Below are 22,867 nucleotides of genomic sequence, written 5' to 3' on the forward strand. Positions count from 1 at the left end.
TTCAATGCTACCGCTGGGACAAACTCTGCCAAATGCCTTTGATTCTCCTCTCTGCTTGGTTGGTGGCAGGCATTTGGACGGCACGCGCCCTCCAATGCAAGCCCCACGGCTCCAATGCCAAATTTCATATTGGACATATAAACCATATTTCGGGCCAACACGGCCGATAGTCCTCGGCAAGTTCTTCAAAGTAGCAGTGCGTGCCGCGCCAACCCGCATCGATACCTGTAAATGCAGGTTCGCTTCCACCAGCACAATGATATGATGTCATTCGCCCACACAACAAGGGTCCATCTCGTCCGAGTGTACGGAGTAATGAGAAGGAATTTCTCTGGTTTTGCCTGGGACGTAGTCAGTTGGTGCATCGATGCTTGCGCGTAAGTCGTCGGGTGCCAAATCGGTACTTAGTGGGCGTTTTGCCACCACCTTCACTTAGTCTATGGCCCATGCTCGGGGGGCATTCAGGTTATCTGCCGACTGACGGAATGACGTAGGTGCGGCTGTCTTCGCGTCGTTGCTACGACACGGCGCGACCCTGTCCCTGATTTCTGTCGTCATCATCCCAGCAAAATAGCGCCTAAAGGTCTCCAGGAGTTGGGTGTTCGTTAAAGCCAAACATTGCCACTTGCCATTCCACCACTCACATTACGGTGGCTTGTAGGAAGTAAGGAGATGTCTGGTTGCGACTCTTTACAAAAGCGTTCCGATTTGCGTTTGTGTCAATGTATCTTGGCGCGAACAGCAGGGTCTCCTGTCAGTACTACAAGGCACAAATGCGCAGAAATGGAGCACCTTCCCCATTCATCGTCGTCGACAAATGAGAGTCGCCGGGGAATGAGACTTTCTGCGGTTCCATGTCAACTGTGTGGAAACTGAGGGAACATTCTTTAGCTTCCACTTGGCTGACAATGACATCAGTTCGGCATTGATGACTTGCTGCTGGCAAGTCAAGAAAGTTCTTGGAATACGTCAGGAAAATGATCAGAGAACCGCCGAGGTGCGGGGCTACGTCCTAGACAGCCAAAGAAGCCGTCCGCTTCGGTGGAGCAATTCGAGAGGGTATCGAAACGCAAAATCCTACCGGGTAGGTTGAGAAGTTGGGAGAGTCTGGGCAACACGGCCTACCCCATCAATCAAGCAAGTAAACGGACTCTGGATGGCCCGGCCATTGTCTGTCAGACTAGGCTCGTAGCAATGATTCAGCATTTGGCTTTTATGAATAAGTTCATACTACCATGTTTGACTGTATTTGCGTCGTCAGTTACTTGTTCTATTGGCCCTGCGAAGAAAACGTCGAGGTACAGTTCGTGGCAAAATATAGTTGCCTATCAAGACGTATACACTTACATTATGTAGTATATTATCGTATAGGTTGGGTTAACCAGGTACGTGACCTGTCTAAATACCCGTCGCGTCACACTGTAACTAGTTATACGTTTCCAGATTGAAGCGTTGAACAAGTCGAATACACATAGGTCAATGGCTTTATACACTGAATGGAAAATTCGACGACTCGGAACCCGAATTGGCTGTTCACATGGGCCGTTGCAATATGTAAAATCTCCGTCCTGGGATCTGTGTCAGTCAGACAATAATTTTTAAAATTATCTTGGGTAAGTTGAACAATCGTCAGTGGTGCTTGACATGACCTCGCTCACGCAGGCGGCCCTGAGAGCGATTCCAACTGGGAACTCGTACAAATGTGGCCAAATCAAGCCACTGATTCGGGCTGCTATATTTTATATTTATCTGTGGAGAGAGCCTAACTCGAGTCGACGCATTTGCCCTTGTTGGGATGAGAGACGAGAATTCACCTTGTATGAAGTCGAGCAGGGTGGTCCTAGAGCTATGTGGCCATTCACGCTGAGTTCAATGCGTGTTATGTATGGCACCACCTGAACCCCTTTATTCCATGCTCAACTTATCGCTGGACCCGAGGGGAAAAACGAGCTGTTTCTCTCAGTACATGCGGCCGCAGAAACCTCGAAGAGCACGTATTTCCATGTTGTTGACTCATCCGAGGTCAGCCGTAACAAGGGGGTATAGCATAACATCTTCACACAAATATAGATAGAAAGTAGTCGCCTGTCAATATTCATAACCCTAGATCCATTCCAACCATGTCGAAAGCAAGGCTATTGTACAAAGAGCACCCTTCATCACGCCTAATCCTTCTTCATAGGAAGTATGGTCTCCTCGATACCATCCTTGGTGATAATGAGCATCTGAAGGGCATCGCCAACCTCAATATGACGCTCCACTGCGCCATCAAAGGCATCCTTGATGATGGTTTCGACTTGAGCTCTGGACAGGGGATGGCGCTCTCTCTCCTGCAGATCGTGGCCTTCACCACTTCCGGGGACGTACTGATTCTTAAAGTTGACCTGGTTATCAAGGAAAGGCATAATCAAGCTTCCCGCAGCACCACCGGCTCGGCACTGCTCTCGTTCGTAGCTACCGACAGGATCGTACGAATACACGGCACCCTTTCCCTCTTCATCCAGGCCGCCTAACATGGCTGTCACATAGTATGGGAAGAACCGCTTCTGGTATAAAATTGTGGACAACCGCTTGGCGCAGGCATTCAGCGTCATAGGCTTGCCATGCCGGTAGCGATAGATCTTGCAGATGGTGTCGAGCTGGTCTCTCAAGGCGGTGCCATCGGCGGCGAATCCACAAACAGAGAGTACAATGGTTGCGTCATCTTGCGATGCGGTTGAACCACCAATCTTGAAAACTTTGGGAGCCATTCGGGAGTTGATGCTGTAGCCGCTGGTGTGTCTGGTATCTCCAGCCATGATGGTGAAGTCGGCACCAGCGATGCCTAGCGTGGAACCGCCGTTGTCGGTGTAACTGCACTTTTGTTAGATGATGTCAGGCTCGACGAACGTATAAAAAAAGTCTTATTGCTAGATACTGACGGATTGAAGCGATGCTCGCGAGGCTCTCCATTCGTCTTGGGAGCATCCGAGAAGGAATAGTTGGGGCCATTCATGACCGGGTTTTGGCTAAACATGGCGGCCATATTGGCGAGCAGTGGGAGTCGCGACGATAAAAACGGCGGTATACGGTTTGATATGAGGACGGCTTGCGACGGGGAGAAGGCGGTTGTGTCGAGGATGATGCTTTCAAGCTGTTTGTCGATGGAATTTCAGATGGCCCGGGATGTATGCGCGCGTCGTCAGGCCAGCTGCAGCCTTGCCAGCTGCGTAGTGGTCGGAGCTTCACGTTTGGGAAGCTCGAATGACTAAGCCAATTCGGAACGGGCAGCCACGTTCCCCCGACCAGGAAGCCGGCGCCATTGCAGGGGGGAGTGTTCCTTAGATTGACTTTCACATCTGCTGGCCGAGGCAAACCATCAGGCGTATTTGCTCTCTTTGGTAGCTTTCTTTTCTTGAAATTGCATTAACTTTGATTCCTCTCTCATGCCATAGCGCTTTTCAACAAACATGACGCGAGACATTCGCGCCAAAGCGCTTGAGCGCATAGCAGCACTCTCTGCGGCGAGCTCCACCACTTCCTTCGACAAGTCTGATCTCGATAAGTTGTGCCGTGCCTGTCACTCAGCACGAGGCCGAGAATACAACCATGGGGGCTACAGCACCAAGCAAGCTGGCTCCTTGGGCCGGATTCCAATGGTTTGGAGATATTGAGCGTCGTAAAACTCGAAACCTTGGCGGCTAACGTAAAGCCTAGTCAATTCGCGAATTCGAGGTTCTCCTGGCTTTATGCAAAACTGCACCCAGCATTCAATCTAGCCAGAGCGCTCAAAAACTCTCGTACCGATTGATCCCCTACATTCTCGAAGCGCATACGCAAGTCTTTGCCTCGTCGCCCTTCTTCCGCAAAGTCGAGCCGTCACCGACCGAGTCCCTGGCCTTTCATCTTACTGCGGCGCTTCTTTCACTGGGCACCAATTATATCGACCTAAAGGAGACCGTTGCGGATGGAATATGGGCGTTTACCAATGCTTGTGGTAGAGCGACTGAGAGTGTACTCTCGCCACAATCTGGAGACCCGGGAAGCCTTCCTGTCGACGATGCAATTCGTACCGTAACAATTGCCCTGGCCCTCCTAGGTTTCCTAGACGCCGCTTGTGCCCAGGCCGACTTTTGGAAGTCCGGAGGCAGGCTAGGACTCATTCAAAAGATCAACCAGCTCTTGTCAGAACCATTTCTTGTTGCAGTGGAGACATCTTTATCGACCATTCGAAACTCTCATAGTCAGACCCACGAGGTTCGAGAATGGAAACGATTGCTTCGCCATTATGCATCTCATGGGCGGCCACTTGGTGCCTTGATCATCCAACGTAGCTTTATGTGGCTTGTACTCTCTAGCACATCGTTAATGGTCGCAGATGGACCCGTCCTTCGCAGGCAGCACGTTCTTGATCTGCTCATGTCCGAAGATAGATCTGCCTTGGATGAACAACGAGGGCTCCTAGACGGAGATTTGAGATCGATCGAGGTGTATGCTGGGATTGCTACCGAACAAATGGACTACCTTGATGCTGGTGCTGATTTTGTTCGCCTGGGCTCCCCGGATCAACAGAAGTTGGCATATGATGTCAAGTCTGCTGCCATGATTGCCCACTTGAACTGCTCATTCCTCAATGAGGATGCTGCCGATTCCGATGTTCTCATGGGTTGGCTGCAAGAGACGCTGGAAGATACCTTGCAAATGTCTGACCCTGGCCTTGCTGCCGTTGTTCTGCGATGCATGGCCCTCCTTTGCCGAATTTCACCATCTTATTCGTCATCTGTTAGCCGTGCTCTTCCTCGCTTTTTGGTCCAGACGACACCACATGGCGACTCTATCAGAGTGGCCTCCAAGAGTTTGGCTTTTGTATTAAAGTTGCTATCAAAGGACGCCATCATCAGCACTCTTTACACCCTCGGAAATGTCTTAAGCCCGGATGCTGACGCAGAAATTGCCAACGGTCTCGCTGATGGCATGGCCGGGGCCGATGAAGGCTCAGCTCCCGGAGGCTATAGCCGCCGTCATTCCACCGGTAGTTCAATATCACTTCTAATGAATGGCGAGCAAGAGACTGCTATTGTCTATGGCAATGTGGTGAAAGCCATTTGCATTATTGCCACCGAGTCTGGCGACGAGAAGATCATTGCCTTGGCACAGTCGATGCTCCTTCAAAAGCTTGACAAGGTCAATGCCAGTGTTGACACCAAGGTGATCTCTGGCGCAGCCAAGCTCTCTCTCCATGGTGGACAGCTAGAGTTTCGCTCATTGCTCAAAACGTACAGCAGGATTTGCCACATTGGTGTTGTGGACCACAAAGACTTTCTCTTGACCGCTGTCATGAAGGCCCGTACGTACATTTCGGCCAATTTGCGTCGTGACTCTTCCCTTTTCAATATTTACTGGGAACATCTGCTTGACGCCATCATCTCACTCGGTGATGCTGAATCTCCACACCACACAAAGGAGTCAGACGTGCAGCTGGCTGCACAAGAGATCGCCGAGCTTTTGCATCCCTTGGCAGTGTTCATGTCCAGCAATGATGTTGCATCAAACCCCGTTGATGACGATGAGACGTATCTGTTACTCAAGGATGCGTGGTTTAACATTGTTGTTCACGGCTTCACCACAACCACAGATCGTGGCAGGAAGTATATTAATGAGCTTCGTTCCATTGCTGTTCATTCGCCTCCCTTGGTAGCCGGAGAGCGAATGGAAGTCGTCGAGAGTGACATCGAACTCAACACGGTGCTCAGACGCGCAAACAGTGGGGAGCGAGAAGCCGCACAAAAGAAACTCCTGATTGAGTTGATTCCATCCAAGGCATCCGACATCAAGAGCCTCAGCTATCGCAAAGTAATCTTCCTGCAGGCCGCCTACCTTGTTGAGAGTCTACGAGCCGATACGGGCGACTGCACAAAGGTCCTGTCCTACTTTTTAGAACCCAGCATGCGCAAGGGCGAAGTAAGCAGCACAATGGAAGGCATTGCTGCTGCAGTTGTCGAAAAGTATCTCAAGAAGACGCTGGCTGGCTCAGAGCCCACCTTTTCAGCACAGTATGCAGCAACACAGCTGGCAAATATTTTCTGCATTTGTTGTCATCGCATTGAGCGTGTACAGCAAGCTGCGTTTACATGTGCGGACCGCATCATTCGGGATGTTCCTTCTGCTCTGTGCCAGAGAAAGTCACTCTTTGCTCTTCTTGAATTGCTCTCCCTCATGTGGTCGAGTTGCCTCGAGGCTGAAACTGATCTTTACACACCCGAATCCACCTTCAAATCGGACATTGGGAAAGTGACTGTGGAATTGTCCGACGACTATGATTTCCGCCGTTGGACCCTCGATCATCTACACCGTAAAGCAAAAGTCTGGGTTACCGCCGCTATTAACCTCGCACCCATGGACGTCAAGGGCTTATTACAGACGTACCTTTCTGAATTTGACAACGAGGGTGCTTATGGCAACATTTCTCTGGGCAGGTCGTTTGCGCTAGAGCTGGGCTCCATCATCCCATCGTCTGACAATCGACTTCAGTCTCTGGAAAGAGTTGGTACTTGTGAGATCAATACTGGCTCAGACCTCATTGCTCAGTATACGACGAGACAAGAGTATCGATATGGCGAGACATTACCAGATCGTGGAACAGAGCTGATTAGCTTCATGAGCGTCAATCGACGATTGTCCTTTTCTCAGTCACATGTGACCGAGAGCGCCAACGCCGCAACTGCCTTGGCTCATGTTGAGGCCCGCATTTTGAGCAAAAAGGCAACGTCCTTGAACGAAGTCCGCGACATCTTGAGACGAGCCGCAGCCTTGCTCTGTCGAAGTTACCGGGACGAGTCGGCAGTTGCAAAATACCTCGTTAGTATACCCTTCGCATTGTTTACCAAGCAGTCTATCAAGGTTGGTGTTTCACTGTGGCTCGGTGTGATGAATGAGAACCCGCGACTCGAGCCAAAACTTTTGAACTGCATTGCCCAACAGTGGGAGTTTACTGTTTCTCGAAAAGTTGGACTTTTTAGCTCGGCATTGGCACATCCCGATCCGTTTTTCCTGAAGGAAGAGTTTGCTCCGAGCGACCTTGAGCTCATGGCCAAGAAGCGACAGGCTGTCCATGACGTGCTGTCGCCGCACACACGACTTGTGCAATTCTTCACCAGTCACTTCAACGCTACTCTCCTGGGAAGCTGTGACATACAAAGAGTGTTCTTGCGCATGCTAGACCTCACGCTGACTGCTCTGAAAGAAGCTCCCTCGCACCCTATGGCACGAGAGCTGCGGTTTCAGCTAGTATTACTTGGCCTCAAGGTCCTTCGCTCCTCGAGCACGTCAATTGGGGAAATGGCACAGTTCAGGTTCCGGGATAAGATTTTGTCCGCAGGTCTTGGCTGGTTCAGAAACGCCCCCAAGTGGTCCTTTGGCAGTAATATACTTCAGTTGAAGACTGAGGTTCGATTAATTGCTGATGTTTTGGCCGCCATGAAGGCGAATTCCGTTACTGGAGCCCCTGTTGCAGCCAATGCCAAGTCTCTGCACGCCAAGGAGCAGCTGCTTCAATTGCTGCTGGAAAATGAGCAGTCAAGGCTTGCGGTCTGGATCAACCCTCTCAGCCAACAGGGACTGCAACTGTCGGCACACAATACGTCAAAGTCGTCTATTGAGAACGCCCTGATTCCTCTAGTCAAAACAGCCTGGCAGCAGGTTCCCCTCTATTGCTATTGAGCTTGCCACGAGGTTCAACTTTCCTCGTCTTCATAGGGACGTCAGGCATTTGCTCTTGTCCGCCCTCGAGAAGGCAATCTCTGACCCAGAAGCTTTACCTTTGATATTTGGAGGACATTTACCTGATGATGTAAATTCACAGCTCAAAGTAAGTTGACCGCATACTTCTGCCACAACGCTATACGCAGCATTCTAACGTATTTAAGTACCTCCTCATTTGGGAACCCGTCAACCCCCTTACAGCCGTCACCATGTTCTTGCCAGCCTACAAGAACCACCCGTTCATTATCCAGTATGCCATGAGGGCGCTAGAGAGTCATTCTGTAGACGTCACCTTCTTCTACGTTCCCCAAATTGTGCAGACGCTCAGATATGATGCTCTGGGCTACGTCGAGCGTTACATCTTGGAAACTGCACAGTTCTCCCAGTTGTTTGCACATCAAATTATTTGGAATATGAAAGCAAACTCGTACAAGGATGATGACGCTCAGGTTCCAGATGAGATCAAGCCCGCTCTTGATGGCGTCATGAGTAAGATGGTGCAAAGTTTTAATCCCCTGGACAGAGATTTTTACGAACGAGAATTTGCCTTCTTTGACGAAGTTACTGGCATTTCTGGCAAGCTTAAACCCCTCATTAAGAGGCCTAAGCCCGAGAAGAAACAAAAGATTGAGGAGGAACTCCGCAAGATCAAGGTTGAGGTCGGCGTCTATCTGCCCAGCAACCCTGATGGTGTTGTTATTGGCATCGACCGCAAGTCTGGCAAACCCCTCCAGAGTCACGCGAAAGCGCCCTACATGGCCACATTCCGTATTCGCAAGAACAAGAGTGGCGAAGATGAGGTCAACGGTATGGCCCTTGAACAAACACAGGAGGACAAGGGGCAAGACCAACATCAATTCCAGGACCGCACCATTGAGGTGTGGCAGTCAGCTATTTTCAAAGTCGGTGACGACTGCAGGCAGGACGTTTTAGCTCTTCAGATGATTTCCGCTTTCCGCGGCATCTTCCACAGCGTGGGCCTGGATGTCTACGTCTTCCCGTACCGCGTCACTGCCACGGCTCCGGGATGCGGTGTCATTGACGTGCTACCCAACTCCATCTCCCGTGATATGCTTGGCCGAGAAGCCGTCAACGGTCTCTACGACTACTTCGTCTCCAAGTACGGCAACGAAGACTCCCTCCGCTTCCAGCGAGCCCGCAGCAACTTTGTCAAATCCATGGCTGCCTATTCCGTCATTTCGTTCCTGCTTCAATTCAAGGACCGCCACAACGGCAACATTATGATTGACGATGCCGGCCACATCCTTCACATTGATTTTGGCTTCTGCTTCGATATTGCGCCTGGGGGGATCAAGTTCGAGCGCGCACCGTTCAAGTTGACCAGCGAAATGGTGGCTGTCATGGGCGGGTCAACCGACCACCAGAGCTTCAAGTGGTTCGAGGAGCTGTGTGTCAAGTCCTTCCTCGCTAGCAGACAGTACTGCGAGAAACTTAGCCAGATTGTGCTGCTCATGATGGACAGCGGCCTGCCATGTTTCAAGCCGGAGAGTGTCAAGCATTTCAAGGAACGATTTGTGCTGGAGAAGTCGGAGAGGGAGGCGGCCAATTTCATGAAGGGCTTAATCAAGACGAGTTATTCTAGTTATAGTACTGGCGTCTATGACCAGTTCCAGTTGCTTACGAACGGCATCCCTTACTAACGGTGCTGTTTTGATCCTATTGGGTTTTCTGTTCTGCTTTTCAAGTCAAAGTTTGTCTAGTTCTTTATATTTTCCCATGTTATTCAAGTAATAATAACTTTCAATCGCATAATGTACAAGCTTGTATGGTTCGCTGTGTAAATTGCATGGTATACTACTCTTGCCAGGATGGATGCCCTGTCCTGCCAAGAATATCCATCTACTCGGGTTCCCGTAACTTTTCATATCCCGTCACTCACCCCGTAGCCTCGGATCCCCAGACTAACGGGGTCATGCAGAACTTTGCTTGAGCATGTGCGTCGGAGCATTATAACTTGTGTAATCCACATGCACAAATGCCCTATCCACAATGGGCACCGACTCCAAGAAATACGTCAGCACTTCACTCAGGTCGTGGCTATCCTTGAGCGGCGTAACAGCCGACAAGACAATGTCCACTTCTACAAACAATTTGTCGCCGGCATGGTAGGCGCGCAGGTTCTGAATCTGTCGGATAGCGGTTGCAAAGCGCATGGTGAGATAGAGAAGGAGGTTACGCTCGTCGGGCTGGGCCGAGAAACCAGTGAGGTTACGGACGTGATGAGCGGATGTTTGACTCCATGTGAGGATGACGACGAGAGAGAGAAGGAGACCGCCAGCAGCGTCGAGCCACCATATTCGGCCATAGAAGCCGACTATAAAGAGTCAGAAATGGGTTTGTAGAGCAGAGGGGCCTATTATCCATACCGATGGGGAAGAAGATTGAGCCAACGTTGAAAATGACGTCGGTTTTGGCGTCATCGGCTCTGAAAATATGTTAGTGATTGCCATGTTTGAGGAAGAGTTCGCGAACGTACAAGGCTCGAACGCTAGAATTTTTAACTAGTCTGCACCAAACCCAGCATCCGCCCTTGACGACAATAGTGCTGAACATGATGATGATGGCGGGGAGACCGAGTTGGAGAATCTCATGTTCGGGTCTTGCAAGACGTTGGATACATTCTAGGCCAACTTGGACAAAGGATGTGACCATGATGACGGAGAAGACTAAAACTCCCACAGGTTCCAATCTGTGAATGGGTGAGCTGGAGTTCTATTGCTAGAGAGTGGCTGGGAGATACACACCGACGACGTCCCACGGGATAGTGATGCTGATCCTGTTGACCAGCCGAGATCAACCGCGTGGTAGTCCACACAATAGCGGTACTAAGAAAATCGAGAACTGCGTCGACCAAACTAGCCAGAACGGACATAGAGGGCACAGATACGATTACGGCGACTTTTCCAACGAGTAGAATAATGTTGGCAATCATGTTCACCCAGATGGCAAGGGTGACAATTGGATCATCGCTGTCGATTTCAGCATCTTCAAGCCAAGGTAGATTTGGCCGCGGGCCAGAGTCGCTCGAGCTGGATGGAAGAGCGGGGCGTGCCGTGTGATCCTCCTCCTCGCTATCGTCATGGGAATGTTTTAACAGAGGCAAGTTTTCCGAGGACCGGAAGATGTCCTTTGGTGTCCGTTTTTGTGGCAACGCAACCTGCTTGGAGAATTCATCGACAGGGGAGCTGTTGGCGTTACCGTTGACTGTGCCATACGAGCCAGTGGTTTGCGCGTGCTGCTCCATTGAAGCGGTAAGAGATGCTGATAGGGACGCGGAGAGGGACTGAGATGTGCCCGGCTCCTCGGTAATAGTGGCGGGGACATCAATGGGCTTGAAAGCAGAGGCTTCAAGTTCGGCGTTGTACTCATTGAGCAAATCGTGTGGAATTGAAGAATCCAGTAGACAGTCAATGTACATGTATTGTTCAATGAGCTCATTTGTCCGCTCATAATATTCTCGTCTTACACGAAAGTCAGTATTTAGTCACGCGAGTTCGTGATGGTGTTCGTGTTTGCACGTGTCTCACTCACATGGGTTTCTTCATGGCCTGCAACTCGTCGTCATGTTTCCAGTAGCGCTCCCATCGATATCGAGGGTTGCTTTTACCAATCAGGTTCATACTTCGAGCCAATGGACCCTTGAGAATCTGACTCAAGCGATTCTCATCCTTGAGGAGGCGCTCGATGGCATCGTCTTCGTCGTGACGCATCCACAGGCCAGCTTCCTCGTCGTCGGTGCCATGACGATGGAGTGGAGGAGGCCAAGAGCCGGCCAAGCTTTGTTGAGAGCGGCTGCGGATGAGTGAGGCGAGAGTACCGGTTCGAGTGGCCAGTGGATAGTGGTGATGGTTGTCGTCGAGAGAGAGCAGTGAGGGCCGGCGGACCGGGCTGGAGCGGTGATTTGGTGAACTCATTGCAGCGGCAGTTTGGCAAGGCTCTTGTACACTTTCATCAGACTCGCCTTTGCGAGGCTTGAGTCGATGAGAGGCGAGATTTGACGTGGGCTATGGTGACGTGATACTCTCAAGGGGATTGGGGCTTGAGATGAAAAGAACGGAGGGCGCTTGTGCGAGGAAACAAAGCCAATGGGCAGAGGGTTAAAGAGCCCAACCAAAGCAGAGACTGGGCATAGCTGTTTAAGAATGCACGATGCCGATTCAAGTCCCTGTACCTAAGTAGGAGGAAGGGTAGTAGTAGATACCTAGGTAGTTATATGGTTTTTTTTTTTTTCCCAAGATCGAAGAGTGAAGCACCCCGGCTGCATTTTTGAGCGCTGCTGGAAACGGTTGGTCGCGCTAGCCTCACGGATACTGCAGCTCTTTCCTGCAGATATTTCCGCACCAGCAGTAGTGTGGACTAAGTGGTTGAATCGTTGGTGCACTGGACATGTCGGGGGTCAAAGCTACAGCACATTGGGCCCACCGTAGCGAGCTGGCAACCTTCAGTGTTTGGTAGTTCAGTGTTACTGCTCAGTACTCACTGACTTCTTTACATTACACTGGGCTTGGCGCTGGAGACTTGGATCTTGACCGCAACCCGGCTGGACCCTCGCCAAGCCGCTCCCTTCTCTGGTTGGCTGGCGCCGCCGCAGGAGCCTCAACAGGGTAGCATTGAATCATTTTAGGTCTAAACGCCAGGCCAGAAGTGCGCGTCTCGAGCTTGTGCCGGCACGAAGGACCTTCATCAATCTCGACTGCCCTTACTCCAGAGTGCCGAAACCCTGGAGACAATGCCCCGTTCTTCAACCTCACATCTTCATGGCGCGATCCGCGATGCACCCACCATGCGGTGCCGAGTTGACGTAGCCAAACTTCTCCGACGCTACGAAAACGACATGCATGGACTAATTCGCCTCGCCATCATCACCATCAATCTGGTGCGGAGGATTACCAGTGCTCGCTGGTCTCTACATGGAAACAGGTTTGATAGGTTACACGGAAACAGCGCTTAGCATGATGTGTCGTGCATACACCCTCAGTCGACTGGCAACCGCGCCTCCACGCTACATGAGCTGAACTCTCCAAGTCGGCCATTTGCATCAAGTGGACTTTGATATCTGTATCGTGCATTGGTCCCGTGTCTTGAACCCACTGCTTCAACCACTACCCCAACCCTGCGACAAACCATTACAGATTCCTTGAAAGCTCCGCGTGCTCTCGGCCATGTGATGTAGCTCAAATCTCCGTTCGAATGCCGAGTCTCGACCTGTCTGCACGGGGAAAGTGTGTTGTGTCCCTCGGACACCAGTCATCCTGCCGTCCAACGGTGAGCTGGCCATTCGTTACACAGCAGAATGAAGAAGTCTCCAGCCAATGCCGAGGAGGGGTAGTGGTCAGCGTCGTCTTCAATTTGTCCTCCTTCTGGGAGGCCAAAAGAAAGAAAGTCTTTGGCCAGACAAGATGCCTGGCTATCAACATCCATATTGTAACATACCATGGTGTATTACGGAATGCTTGTTCATAAATATTCCATATTCTGCCGCAGACGGTAACTGAAACCAATGTGGAAAAAATCTCCCTACCCCATAGCACGCCGTAATTGATGATGTGGCGACGCATCGCCATCATTATGAACTGACTCGTGCCTTGGGGAGTCGCCAAGTGTCGTATTTCAACTTTTCAGCCGACCATCTATCTCTCTCGACCAAATCAGCGTATCAATCAGTTGATGTGCCATAATTCAAACAACCTAAACCTGCAAATGGACTACTTTTGACGGAAGGAGTGTCTGCCATATCACACTAAGACACAAAAATCACGGGATCCTCAATGAACTCGTCATTGGCACCGAGCTTTCTCACTGGAAACCCTGAGGAACATCCATGTCCGGCTTTGGCTGTTCGGCGCCATGGGTTCGCACAAGCAGGGAAGCGGGGCTATGCCTTGTTCCGAAGCACGGTTATCATCAGTACATCCATCGATCGTGAATGTACTTTACGAGTATTAATAACTCGTCAAAACCATGGTTTCTTGCGCATTTTTTCGACGATAGCCCTGATAGAAAGCTTGTACATACATTAGCCGAGTTCAGATGTTCCATACCACCAAACCACCTCCGCATTTGCTTGGCTCATGTCACATCGCGTTTAACGTGAAGGTATCGTATTATATTGCACGGTATGCGAATACTACGCTGGTCAATTGGATGGACTTCGACGGAGGCAGCCAAGACGTCAGCTGAGCAAGCTGCTGTTTTATCAGGCCATGCCCGGCTCTGGAAACGACTGTTGACTGCTTGTGCCTTGCGAAACTGGGCATGGAGTGCTCCGTAGTCCGCACTGAGTACATGGAAATAGAATTTACTGATAAGAGAAGATGCAGCGACAAAGAATGGTGGATCGACGCTTGGCCACATGTGTGAAGGGTCAAATGGCAGATTTGCCCGGTTGCGCCCTTCCAGTCTTGCGAAACCTTGGCAACCAGCTTTGCCTGGCACGAACCCCAAGACATGGCATGCCTCTCTTTCTTCTCTCGATGGCTTCTTTGTGCCTCACGTCGGTGCCCGTAACTTGGCAACGACTGCGATGGCATGGCCGAGGGGTGGCCAGCGGCAACTGTTCCAGATCATGTTGACACAAGCCCCTGCCCATGTTTATCTCCGACCAGGCAAAATGGAAACCTTTGTTAGGCCATTCCAAGTCAATTGTGGCAGGCGGAATTCCCAAGCCGCACCCCCCTAGCGACATGCCAGTAAGTCGGCAAGTCCATGGTTGGATGATGGGCTCTTTTGCTGAAGTCAAGATAGATACAGATCCGATCACAGCAGCACTCTGGAGTACGGAGTACGGGTGGACGAAATGCAACAGAAAATTTTCTTTCATCCCACAGCCATGATTAAGGTCGGCTCAAGTGGGACATTGAACCATTGGAGCGGAGCCTCCCCAGAAGGAACCCTATTACTTTGAGGGGGCCGGGACGCGCTCAGCGGCTCCAGGCATATCCTCTCGGTCCCTAATCACCAGACCTCTTTACTAGAACGGCCGCCAGCGATCGCAGTACATACAAAACCCGGCCTTGTGGATCGTCGACTGGGGGGGGGGGGGGGGGGGGGGGGCCAACTCATGTTGGGTTCCAGTCGGTGTCGCTGATGAAAGCTTGTTGTTGCCGATCCCATTGCCTAAATGCATGCAGCACACTAGAAACCGAAAACATAAGCCTGCGGTAATCACGTCCACACAAGGATAGACATGTCTCGTCCGTGGCCGTAACCTTCATTATGGCCACGATAACCCGTCAAACATTTGTGTCCGTCGTACGGAGCACGCCAGGTGCTGCTGCGAGTCACTGTTCGGGACAGTTGACGGTCTTAGGCTATCTATCCCCTTGCCCTCAAACATGAATGACGCTGTCAAAGTCAGCCAAGGTGCTATTGCATTGATGGGGAGAAAGGGGCAATTCTGTCTACGCGCTCCGCCTTTTTAGTGACGGAAATAGCAGCAGTCATACAAACGGATCGAGTAATGCAGGGCTACGACGGAGTACTGGATGTGGCCTTTCCTGCACAATACGGAGTACATTCCCCATAATACATTTCTGGAGCCAGCGACGAGGCACCGCCACCCGTCATCGTATTGGGCGGGTGGCCACAAGCTTTACGACGACCACGGTGCTATTAAGAGGCACCGGCTAGGGTGTGCATTAACGTCGAATACACATTGCCAGCTGCGTTCAGAGATCGGCACCGGTAGCTATGGCGTAGGATACACACGGGATGGATCTTGCCTATGGCTTCACCAGACTCTGGACGCTATGTAGCAACTTGCTCTTCTTCGTTTCGCCTTGCACCCAAGTTTGCTTGTGTCTACACCAGATGAAAATCAGGAGCCTCGGTTTGTCGGTTGGAGCGCCATGGACCAGGAGGCACTTGCGCCTTGCATATTTTATTATGGGCACTGTGGACGGAGCAACAGAGCAAAAGCAGACATGCAAGCAATCACTGACAGAATACGGGACAGCTGCCTCCACGTTTCCCCCTCGTAGGTTGCGTACATGGCGCGACGGATGAAGACGGGATGGCGAATGTTGTGCCCACAATTTCTCAGCTCAGCGTCATGAGCAGAAATATTGTATTAGACAGATGGGTCTCGCTCGGTAGCTCTACAAGACGCCTCCTCCGGCTAGCTCGAGAGTACCAGCACCAGCATCAAAATGTATTCGGCTCAAGGCCCGGCCGTGTTGAAAGCAACGCGCGTTGGCGGAAACATGTACTCCCTACGTTGAACACACCGCCCAGGGGCCACCAATTTACGTGCCTACCCAGGCAGCCACCAGTGAGGCAGCAAAGAGGATTGTACATTACTCCGTACAATGTGCGTCTGGATGGAACCTATCCACCAGGTGCCTGACCTTGTATGTAGGCTGCTTGCTGTTTCGGCTGTTACGCATGAATTATAACAAATTTGGCTCTGCGTCCCAAAGCAGACAAGGCTGCTGCCTCAGGATGGACGACGCCTTAATGGAAGGGGATCGATGGTGGCATACTCCGTACCATCAATCGCTTTGGCCTGTTTGACGAGTTTCTTCCTTCCTCGCCCCGTGTCTTTTGCTGTCTTTTGCTCTCTTTTCCTTATTGACCTGCCAGTATTCCACACATTGGAGGGCCATGCACACATACATGCTAAATACATGAACAAGGGAAGGTAGAGGAATATCCTGGCAAGGGTGTGGATGCGGCGTGGTTCCCATCTTGCCATTAAAAAAAAGGCATCCAGGGTGCCACCCACCAGGGACCAGAAAGAGTGTGCGTGCCTGTGAGTAGTCTAAAGGGGCCGGAGCATCCGGGGCTGGAGCTCGGTGTCTGGCGCCTCAATGGTTGATCATCGATACCTATTACCTACTAGGCTAGGTACTTAAGTAGGTACATAATTGGATGCGATACACGGACACCGCGCCCGTGTTCAGCCCGTCGGATGGGGGGTCGACATGCTGTGGTAAAGGAACCAGCGCCTTGTTCCAGGTACGCGGGCCGTATGGGAGAGGTGTACAATACGGACGGAGGCATGGAGTATGCAAATGCACATATTACCATCGACTGCACACGTGTTGCATGTGTCCAGATGTCGAATGTGGCCACTGGCCCGAACATTGTGCGTCGATTGGTGCTTTCAGATGTCGCCCATGTTCCCGAGTTCGCAAGATTGGTCCAGGTCCAGGTCGGCCGTGGACCATGGGCCAGGCTTGCAGGCCTCGTTGCCAGTGGCTGTTCCGTCGTCTGGGAGAAACCATCCCCTTTCTCGTAAACTTGGCAGCTTTGCCGAAACTTCTTTCTCCAATACCTCAAGTCTTGACCCCTTGACCCCTTGGTCTGTTGACGCTCATTCTTGTCCAAAACATTCATCAGCTGCTGCACGGGGTTGGCCTTTGTCTGTCGAGGCCTCGAGTCCTTTTGAGAATAATTGCAAGTTTGAACCGATTGCGACCGACGACACGACACCGACGTCGACAACGACAACGGGCAACGGGCAGCGGGCAACGGACCAGCATCTCCATTTTTTTCTGGGCCTTGTAAAGTTTGGTTGACCTTCCCCCCCAAAGCCGTTCGAACTGTCGCTCTCAGGCTAGGCCCACGTCGAATGTTGAACCAGACACATTGAACCGTCCGCAGCCCACCAAGCCAGTTGACCCGTTCTTCGAATTTGGCTTGGCCGTTTGGTCGTCTCCCCGTGCCTGTCGTTCGACCCTTCCTTCTGCACTTCTTCCAGAGGCCAACATTCTCTTTCTCAACGTTCGCTGGACCATCTAATCCTGCCCTCATTTTTCTGTTCTGTGTTTAGCCTACTCTTCTTTCTTTTTGTCTATTTGCCTCATGCTTTTGCACTATTGCCCTGCTGTCGTACTGGTATTTTTTTTTTCGGGCCTTTTGTTATCTTGCTCCCGACGAAGTTAATGTGAGTCTTGCACCATCCTTGGCGACCCCTTCTCCCCATCATCCGCCGTTTACGCGGCCAGGCCATAGTATCATCGACTTGGGGAAAGTCTCAGGTTTCGTAGCAGCCTATCGTGGCTAATGCAGAGCTGGCGGGCGGATATCTGGCTCTTTTGAGCAAAATCCCTCTTGAAATATATTGGACGGCGATTCCCGTCTTGCCCAAAAAAGTCCTCAACTCACCTTCTCAAACTGATGACTAACTCTTTTGACGCAGTTGTTCGCTCACCTTGCTTCTGAAGCAGCATACAGTCAAAATCTCCGTCGGAGCACCCTGTTCCGTACTGTTTTGCGCGACCGTGGTACCTCTTATCGCAAACCTACCCCTTTCGAATTCCCACCTGAGAATTTTCCCGGCCCGCTCTCGTCAAACGTGAGAACCAAAACGCTCGCCCGCGACCCGTGTTTGGCTGCCGAATTTCTTGGTGCGTGCATGCGTGTGTGCCGGAAGCCTGCAAAGGACAACAAGATAGCGCATTTGGCAGGCAGTCTACATGCCTAGATTCTCAGTTGCGTTTACCAAGCGGAAATCCGCTGCAGATGTCCACGAAAATGCTCCAATGGCCCCTCAAGAGGCGCCGTCATTCCGTGTGATTGAACGGTCGGAAGTTTCAGGTGGGCGGTCGTTCGATGGTGGTGCGAGAATGGCCAAACCATCAAAGTCATTCCCTGTCAAGACGAACCTCGTCGATTTGGGGGCAGAGGATAATATGTTTGCTGATCTGAAGATCAATCGGTAAGTAAATTAAATCGGGCCCCATCATTCGTAATAGGCATCTTTGCACCCTTCCTTTCAGGGCGTTTTTTTACTTTATTGTGGTACCCTGCTGTGGTGGAAGCGAGCTTGATGGCTAACGACTCCGAAAGCGGTAGCAACATCTCCAACACCACCAAAGGAACATCGACCGATAATTCCTCAAGACACAGCAATGCCTCTACTGCCCCGTCATCCGCTGACATGGGAGGCCCTAATGGTCACGATGAAGGCAGATTACCGCCACAGTCAGCACCACATGAAAGCTCGAGCCGGCCCGGATCTAAGTCTATTGGCGCTGGATTATTAGACCGAGCCACCCGAACCTTCTCATTCGGAGGACATAAGAAACACTCCATCCCCCCACCCAAGCAGGACCCCATTCCTGATCTGCCGCCCATTTTGAGTATTGGCGAAGATAATCCCGGTGCCGCAGTCTCTAGAGGTTTGACTGCATCCACAACAAGCACAGCAACCCCGAGCAACAACACTAGCGCTGGAGGCGGCAGCGAGGGACCTCTAGATTTGGGCGGCGATTTTGGCTCCATGTTCAAGACCTTCGACAAAAGAGCAAGCACCGCAACCCTAACAATGGCCAACCAAGACTCTGCGGCCCCGAGGTCTTTGACCGGCAACCGCTATGCCACGCCCGGTCCTCTCAGTCCAGACAACATTAAATCAACCGAGCCGCTCTTGAACCAGCGAGACAGCCCAACATATAGTGACGATTCGCCTACTTCACCTACACCTCCCGAAAAAGATCTGCCGCCGCCACCTGTTCCTCGACATGAGCATCTCAACTCCTTCAAATACTCGAGTCGGCCGGCTGATATCGTCGAGGATGAAGACGCAAAGCTTTTACGAGAGTCGTTTACAGCGATGAAGTTTTTGTCAACAGACCCTAACAATGACAAATCACAAAGCAGTTCCCCGCGCCCTCGACACGGCGAAGAATCGTTGGTGTCGACAGTCTCAAAGTCGAGGCCTCCGAATCTCGAAAAGGAAGAAAATATGTTTGAGGGCAGCTTATCCAGAGTTAACCGAGCTTCGCACCGATATGTGCCGCGATCGTCCAATCCTCCGCGCAATAAGGTTATGACTCCTGCTGAGTTTGAAAAGTACCGACAAGATAAAGAGGGTCTGGGTATTACTCAGGAGTCTAACAGCAATGTCCCCCCGGTGGTCAAGGTGGAAGACGACGATGACGATGAGATAAACTACGATGACGATGAAGACGAACAGGAGAAGTCAAAGCAGCAAACGAGACAAAGACGAAAGCAAGAGGCTCATATGGCGGTCTACAGACAGCAAATGATGAAGGTTACAGGAGAAACTAATACGACACCCCTGCCGACAAGACAACCAGTTCGACCCGGCATGTTGTCGTCTTCTAGTGCACCAGCCCTAAATCACTTGAATACTTTATCGCCGGACCCCGCGATCACGGGTGGTTCTTCTGAAGAGGATGATGAAGATGTCCCGCTGGCCATCCTTCAAGCTCATGGATTTCCGACCAAGAACCGCCCACCGACCCGACTTAGCATGTCCGGATCAAACCCCAACTTGCGTGCCTCTGTCGTGGGGCCACCTGCAGGCGGCCGTGCCCCATCAGTCATGGGTGATTCTGCATCTGTCAGTGGTCGCCGTCTTTCCCTCCTTCCAGCTTTTGCTCGAAATCTCCCCCAGGATCCGTTTGTTGGAGCTAGTATTGCTAGACCTGCCATAAGGGAGTCGTTGACCTTTGGTGCCGATCCCAGACAACCTTCACCCCAACTACCACAGGGAGGTCCTCTTCCTCCTGGCGGTCTCGTAGGCGTGATCGCTAACGAAGAGCGGTCGAGAGCCCTGCGTCGGGGCAGTCCTAGCATTGACCCGAACAAGCTAATTGGCGGTGCAATGAATGTTGGCGGGAATGCTGGATATGACCCATATACTGGCATCCCTTCTCATATCATGTATCAAGGAGGAGGGATGCAAGGCATGCAAGGCATGCCCCAAATGCCCCAAATGCATCAGATGCCACAACAGCAAATGTTGACTCCTGGTGACCAGGCGCAGATTCAAATGACACAACAAATGCAGCAGTTCATGCAGATGCAAATGCAGTTCATGCAGATGATGGCGGGAAGTCCAAACGGCGGAGGACCGCCACCGCAGCAACAGTCTCCGATGCAACCACCATATAGCGGTCATATGCCAGGTAACCAGTCTATGGGCGATCTGTCACGTCATTCCATGGTGGCTGACCCTATGATGGATCCCCGTCGAATGGATTACAGTATGCGTACAATGAGCATGGTACAACCCAGCTCGGCTTCTTTCATGGCACCCCGTCAACAGGGACCTCTGTCCATCCGTGGTTCTGGCGTTCGCGGCACTTACTCCCCTTCAATTGCTCCCTCTGAGCGAAGTAATGTTGGCTTGCCTGGACGATACAGGCCCGTATCGCAAGCGCCGGCATTGTCTCCTCTTCCTGGTCAACATGTGCGATCCAACACCATGTCTGGCGGCCTCTCCCTCTCCAACTGGAGCGATGATAAAAGCAAATCGACCGTAAAGCTCATGGGTAATTCCCACGAAGGCTCAGACGACGATGAAGAGCAAGGCTGGGAAGCCATGAAAGCCAAAAGAGACAAAAAGCGATCGATGTGGAGGAGTAAGAAGAGCACGGAAAACGGCATGAACATCGCCTTTTAAGGCTACATCCGTCAAACTAGATTCAGCCTCTTGGCGCTTCCTTTGCATTTCCATTTCCACTCTACCAAGCCCGCACCTGTGGCTACATACTCATTTTTGGACTAACAGACGAAAACAATCATGTTTTGTTGGATATTCCCACGGCCACGGCCCCGCAAACCTTTTTTTAACGCTAGATTTTGGCATTTTGTATAAAGCCAATGGGCGATTGGCTTGTTATATTTTTTGAGTAGTTGGCTACTATTCACACTCAGTAGGCGGTTACGCGTCGCATCACGTATGATAGATTATGGGTATTATGTGCTAATTCGAATAATCTAAAGTGGGTGGAGTGAATTTCTTGCAAGTTTGTCTCATGGGGAGCATTTCGTGTCAGGAGGTGAAAAGCTCTGGCTTTACCATTGGTTTCTCTTTGTTGGCTAAGCTAGCCTTTACTGCATCTTAATCTAATACACAATATGCATAGCTGGTTGAAAATCTGGGTTGTGAATATTATGGCCATTGGATCACATCTGTAAGCACGGTTAAGCGACCTGTATTCCACAATCAATGAAAGGAAGCTAAATTTTCCAAATTTTACTTGTTTTATTTTATTTTTGGAAATTCCTCATTCCCCTTTTGTCTGCCGGAAATCTTCGTTTCTATCCTTCAATCTTTCCTTGAGTCCACTCCCGTCTCTTAACGCCCATCTCAACAGCAGCCAGTCCCCAGTCCTCGCCATGGTTATGGCCCTTTCCATTGATCCCAGCGCGAGCCTGGGCTTGCTCATCGCTAAGGACAGTCAAGACGCCGAAAATAACGGGAATACCGGTATCTAGCTGTACGCGCATGAGGCCGTGGGATGCGGCGTCGGCAATGTATTCAAAGTGCATGGTTTCACCCTTGATAAGGACGCCAACAGCGATGATGGCGTCAAAGGCACCTGACGCGGCGCCGCTGGAGAGTGAAGTCAGGTCTATTGTTGAAGAGGCGAGTAGGTCTGTTGCTGAAGGGGCGCCGGCGGAGGTGGATTGGATCTGAGAGGCAGAGATGAGTCTGTGTTTTGTTAGCATGGTGTTGCGTTTTACTAAATTAGTCCGTAGATCTGGGAGAGGCTGAAAGAGCTCGCAACTAATTGCTACAAAAACCTACCGCTGAACAGCAAAGGGAAGTTCAAATGATCCCGGACACGACTGGACCACAATATTGGACTCCTTGACACCACAGGCGAGCAGCTTTTTTTTGGCTCCGGCGACGAGGGGAGCAATGACGGACTCGTTCCAGCGGGCGTGGACGATGCCGATGCGTAGGCCGGAGCCGTCGTGCTGCTGAGGGGTAGGGCCTTTGAGGGAAGACATGGTAAATTTCTGCTTGCACAGCTCGTCGGTAAGAAGATCGCTTGTTGACTTGGAACGACGATGCTGAGTGATGACAGAGGGAGAGCTGTCTGTGTGTGATGGTTCGTCGCGGGGGCTCTCGGTCCGAGTCGGTCGCACGCGGTTTGGTGGGGGATTCTTGAAGATGCCAAAGATGGTTTTGTTAAGGCTGACCAATCACATGTAGCAGAGGGCAAAGGCCACGAGATGGCTGGATGGAAAGCATCGCAATTTTGAACGTCTCGAAGAATTTTGTTTGGAGGTGAAGAGGTGACTCTAGGAATCTGAATTCATTTTCTTCTGTCTAGGATGAAATATGTTGGTTGTGAACAGGTTGCTGTTGCACTGCATCTCCTGTCTCCTGCCTTCCCAATTC

At 51.2% G+C, this 22,867-nt stretch overlaps 8 protein-coding genes across 9 annotated transcripts; 4 read left to right on the top strand and 4 right to left on the bottom strand.

Annotated features, from left to right (window-relative positions):
* Nucleotides 1–1,638: 1,638 nt before the first annotated feature.
* Nucleotides 1,639–3,165, bottom strand: PRE7 (Proteasome subunit beta type-6). Its single transcript, XM_007812364.2, has 2 exons — nt 2,922–3,165; nt 1,639–2,853 (listed from the first exon to the last, which is right to left on the bottom strand). The coding sequence occupies exons 1-2, from the start codon at nt 3,023–3,025 to the stop codon at nt 2,166–2,168; spliced, it is 792 nt and encodes a 263-aa protein (XP_007810555.1). The 5' UTR covers nt 3,026–3,165; the 3' UTR covers nt 1,639–2,165.
* A 183-nt stretch (nt 3,166–3,348) lies between these two features.
* On the top strand, nt 3,349–7,698 carry STT4_1 (phosphatidylinositol-4- kinase; the record flags this gene model as incomplete). The annotated part of the gene is made up of 2 exons (XM_007812363.2): nt 3,349–3,638; nt 3,697–7,698. The coding sequence occupies exons 1-2, from the start codon at nt 3,450–3,452 to the stop codon at nt 7,696–7,698; spliced, it is 4,191 nt and encodes a 1,396-aa protein (XP_007810554.2). The 5' UTR covers nt 3,349–3,449.
* A 251-nt stretch (nt 7,699–7,949) lies between these two features.
* Nucleotides 7,950–9,401, top strand: STT4_2 (phosphatidylinositol-4- kinase; the record flags this gene model as incomplete). Its single annotated transcript, XM_066117749.1, has 1 exon — nt 7,950–9,401. One exon carries the CDS (start codon nt 7,950–7,952, stop codon nt 9,399–9,401), a length of 1,452 nt encoding a protein of 483 aa, XP_065977540.1.
* A 472-nt stretch (nt 9,402–9,873) lies between these two features.
* J3458_003439 (uncharacterized protein) lies at nt 9,874–11,973 on the bottom strand. 2 transcript variants are annotated; one of them, XM_066117751.1, is made up of 4 exons: nt 11,293–11,973; nt 10,506–11,222; nt 10,128–10,450; nt 9,874–10,075 (listed from the first exon to the last, which is right to left on the bottom strand). In XM_066117751.1, exons 1-3 carry the CDS (start codon nt 11,673–11,675, stop codon nt 10,198–10,200), a joined length of 1,353 nt encoding a protein of 450 aa, XP_065977542.1. In that variant the 5' UTR covers nt 11,676–11,973; the 3' UTR covers nt 9,874–10,075; nt 10,128–10,197. The 2 variants fall into 2 exon arrangements, with proteins under 2 accessions (XP_065977542.1, XP_065977541.1); XM_066117750.1 differs by having other exon boundaries at nt 10,128–10,186; nt 10,238–11,222.
* A 476-nt stretch (nt 11,974–12,449) lies between these two features.
* J3458_003440 (uncharacterized protein) lies at nt 12,450–13,423 on the bottom strand. Its single transcript, XM_066117752.1, has one exon. The coding sequence runs from the start codon at nt 13,326–13,328 to the stop codon at nt 12,936–12,938; it is 393 nt and encodes a 130-aa protein (XP_065977543.1). The 5' UTR covers nt 13,329–13,423; the 3' UTR covers nt 12,450–12,935.
* A 617-nt stretch (nt 13,424–14,040) lies between these two features.
* J3458_003441 (uncharacterized protein) lies at nt 14,041–14,794 on the top strand. The gene has a single exon (XM_066117753.1). The coding sequence runs from the start codon at nt 14,114–14,116 to the stop codon at nt 14,438–14,440; it is 327 nt and encodes a 108-aa protein (XP_065977544.1). The 5' UTR covers nt 14,041–14,113; the 3' UTR covers nt 14,441–14,794.
* Nucleotides 14,795–15,892: 1,098 nt separating this feature from the next.
* J3458_003442 (uncharacterized protein) lies at nt 15,893–22,172 on the top strand. The gene is made up of 3 exons (XM_007812361.2): nt 15,893–17,647; nt 17,903–18,421; nt 18,553–22,172. Exons 2-3 carry the CDS (start codon nt 18,180–18,182, stop codon nt 21,134–21,136), a joined length of 2,826 nt encoding a protein of 941 aa, XP_007810552.2. The 5' UTR covers nt 15,893–17,647; nt 17,903–18,179; the 3' UTR covers nt 21,137–22,172.
* On the bottom strand, nt 21,778–22,473 carry RIB4 (lumazine synthase; the record flags this gene model as incomplete). Its single annotated transcript, XM_007812360.2, has 2 exons — nt 21,778–22,171; nt 22,268–22,473. The coding sequence occupies 2 exons, from the start codon at nt 22,471–22,473 to the stop codon at nt 21,778–21,780; spliced, it is 600 nt and encodes a 199-aa protein (XP_007810551.1).
* Between the last annotated feature and the right edge of the window lie 394 nt (nt 22,474–22,867).

The sequence above is a fragment of the Metarhizium acridum genome, assembly GCF_019434415.1.
Source record: "Metarhizium acridum strain ARSEF 324 chromosome Unknown scaffold_13, whole genome shotgun sequence".
NCBI lineage: Eukaryota > Fungi > Ascomycota > Sordariomycetes > Hypocreales > Clavicipitaceae > Metarhizium > Metarhizium acridum.

Coding starts and splice junctions, on each gene's coding strand:
- J3458_003439 (XM_066117751.1), bottom strand. CDS start 11,675: ATGAGTTCACCAAATCACCGCTCCAGCCCGGTCCGCCGGCCCTCACTG. Junction 11,223..11,292: donor CAGGCCATGAAGAAACCCAT/GTGAGTGAGACA, acceptor CTTTCGTGTAAG/ACGAGAATATTATGAGCGGA. Junction 10,451..10,505: donor TATCCCGTGGGACGTCGTCG/GTGTGTATCTCC, acceptor ACCCATTCACAG/ATTGGAACCTGTGGGAGTTT.
- J3458_003442 (XM_007812361.2), top strand. CDS start 18,180: ATGCCTAGATTCTCAGTTGCGTTTACCAAGCGGAAATCCGCTGCAGAT. Junction 18,422..18,552: donor GCTGATCTGAAGATCAATCG/GTAAGTAAATTA, acceptor CGACTCCGAAAG/CGGTAGCAACATCTCCAACA.
- J3458_003441 (XM_066117753.1), top strand. CDS start 14,114: ATGTGTGAAGGGTCAAATGGCAGATTTGCCCGGTTGCGCCCTTCCAGT.
- PRE7 (XM_007812364.2), bottom strand. CDS start 3,025: ATGGCCGCCATGTTTAGCCAAAACCCGGTCATGAATGGCCCCAACTAT. Junction 2,854..2,921: donor CGCGAGCATCGCTTCAATCC/GTCAGTATCTAG, acceptor ACAAAAGTGCAG/TTACACCGACAACGGCGGTT.
- J3458_003440 (XM_066117752.1), bottom strand. CDS start 13,328: ATGATGGCGATGCGTCGCCACATCATCAATTACGGCGTGCTATGGGGT.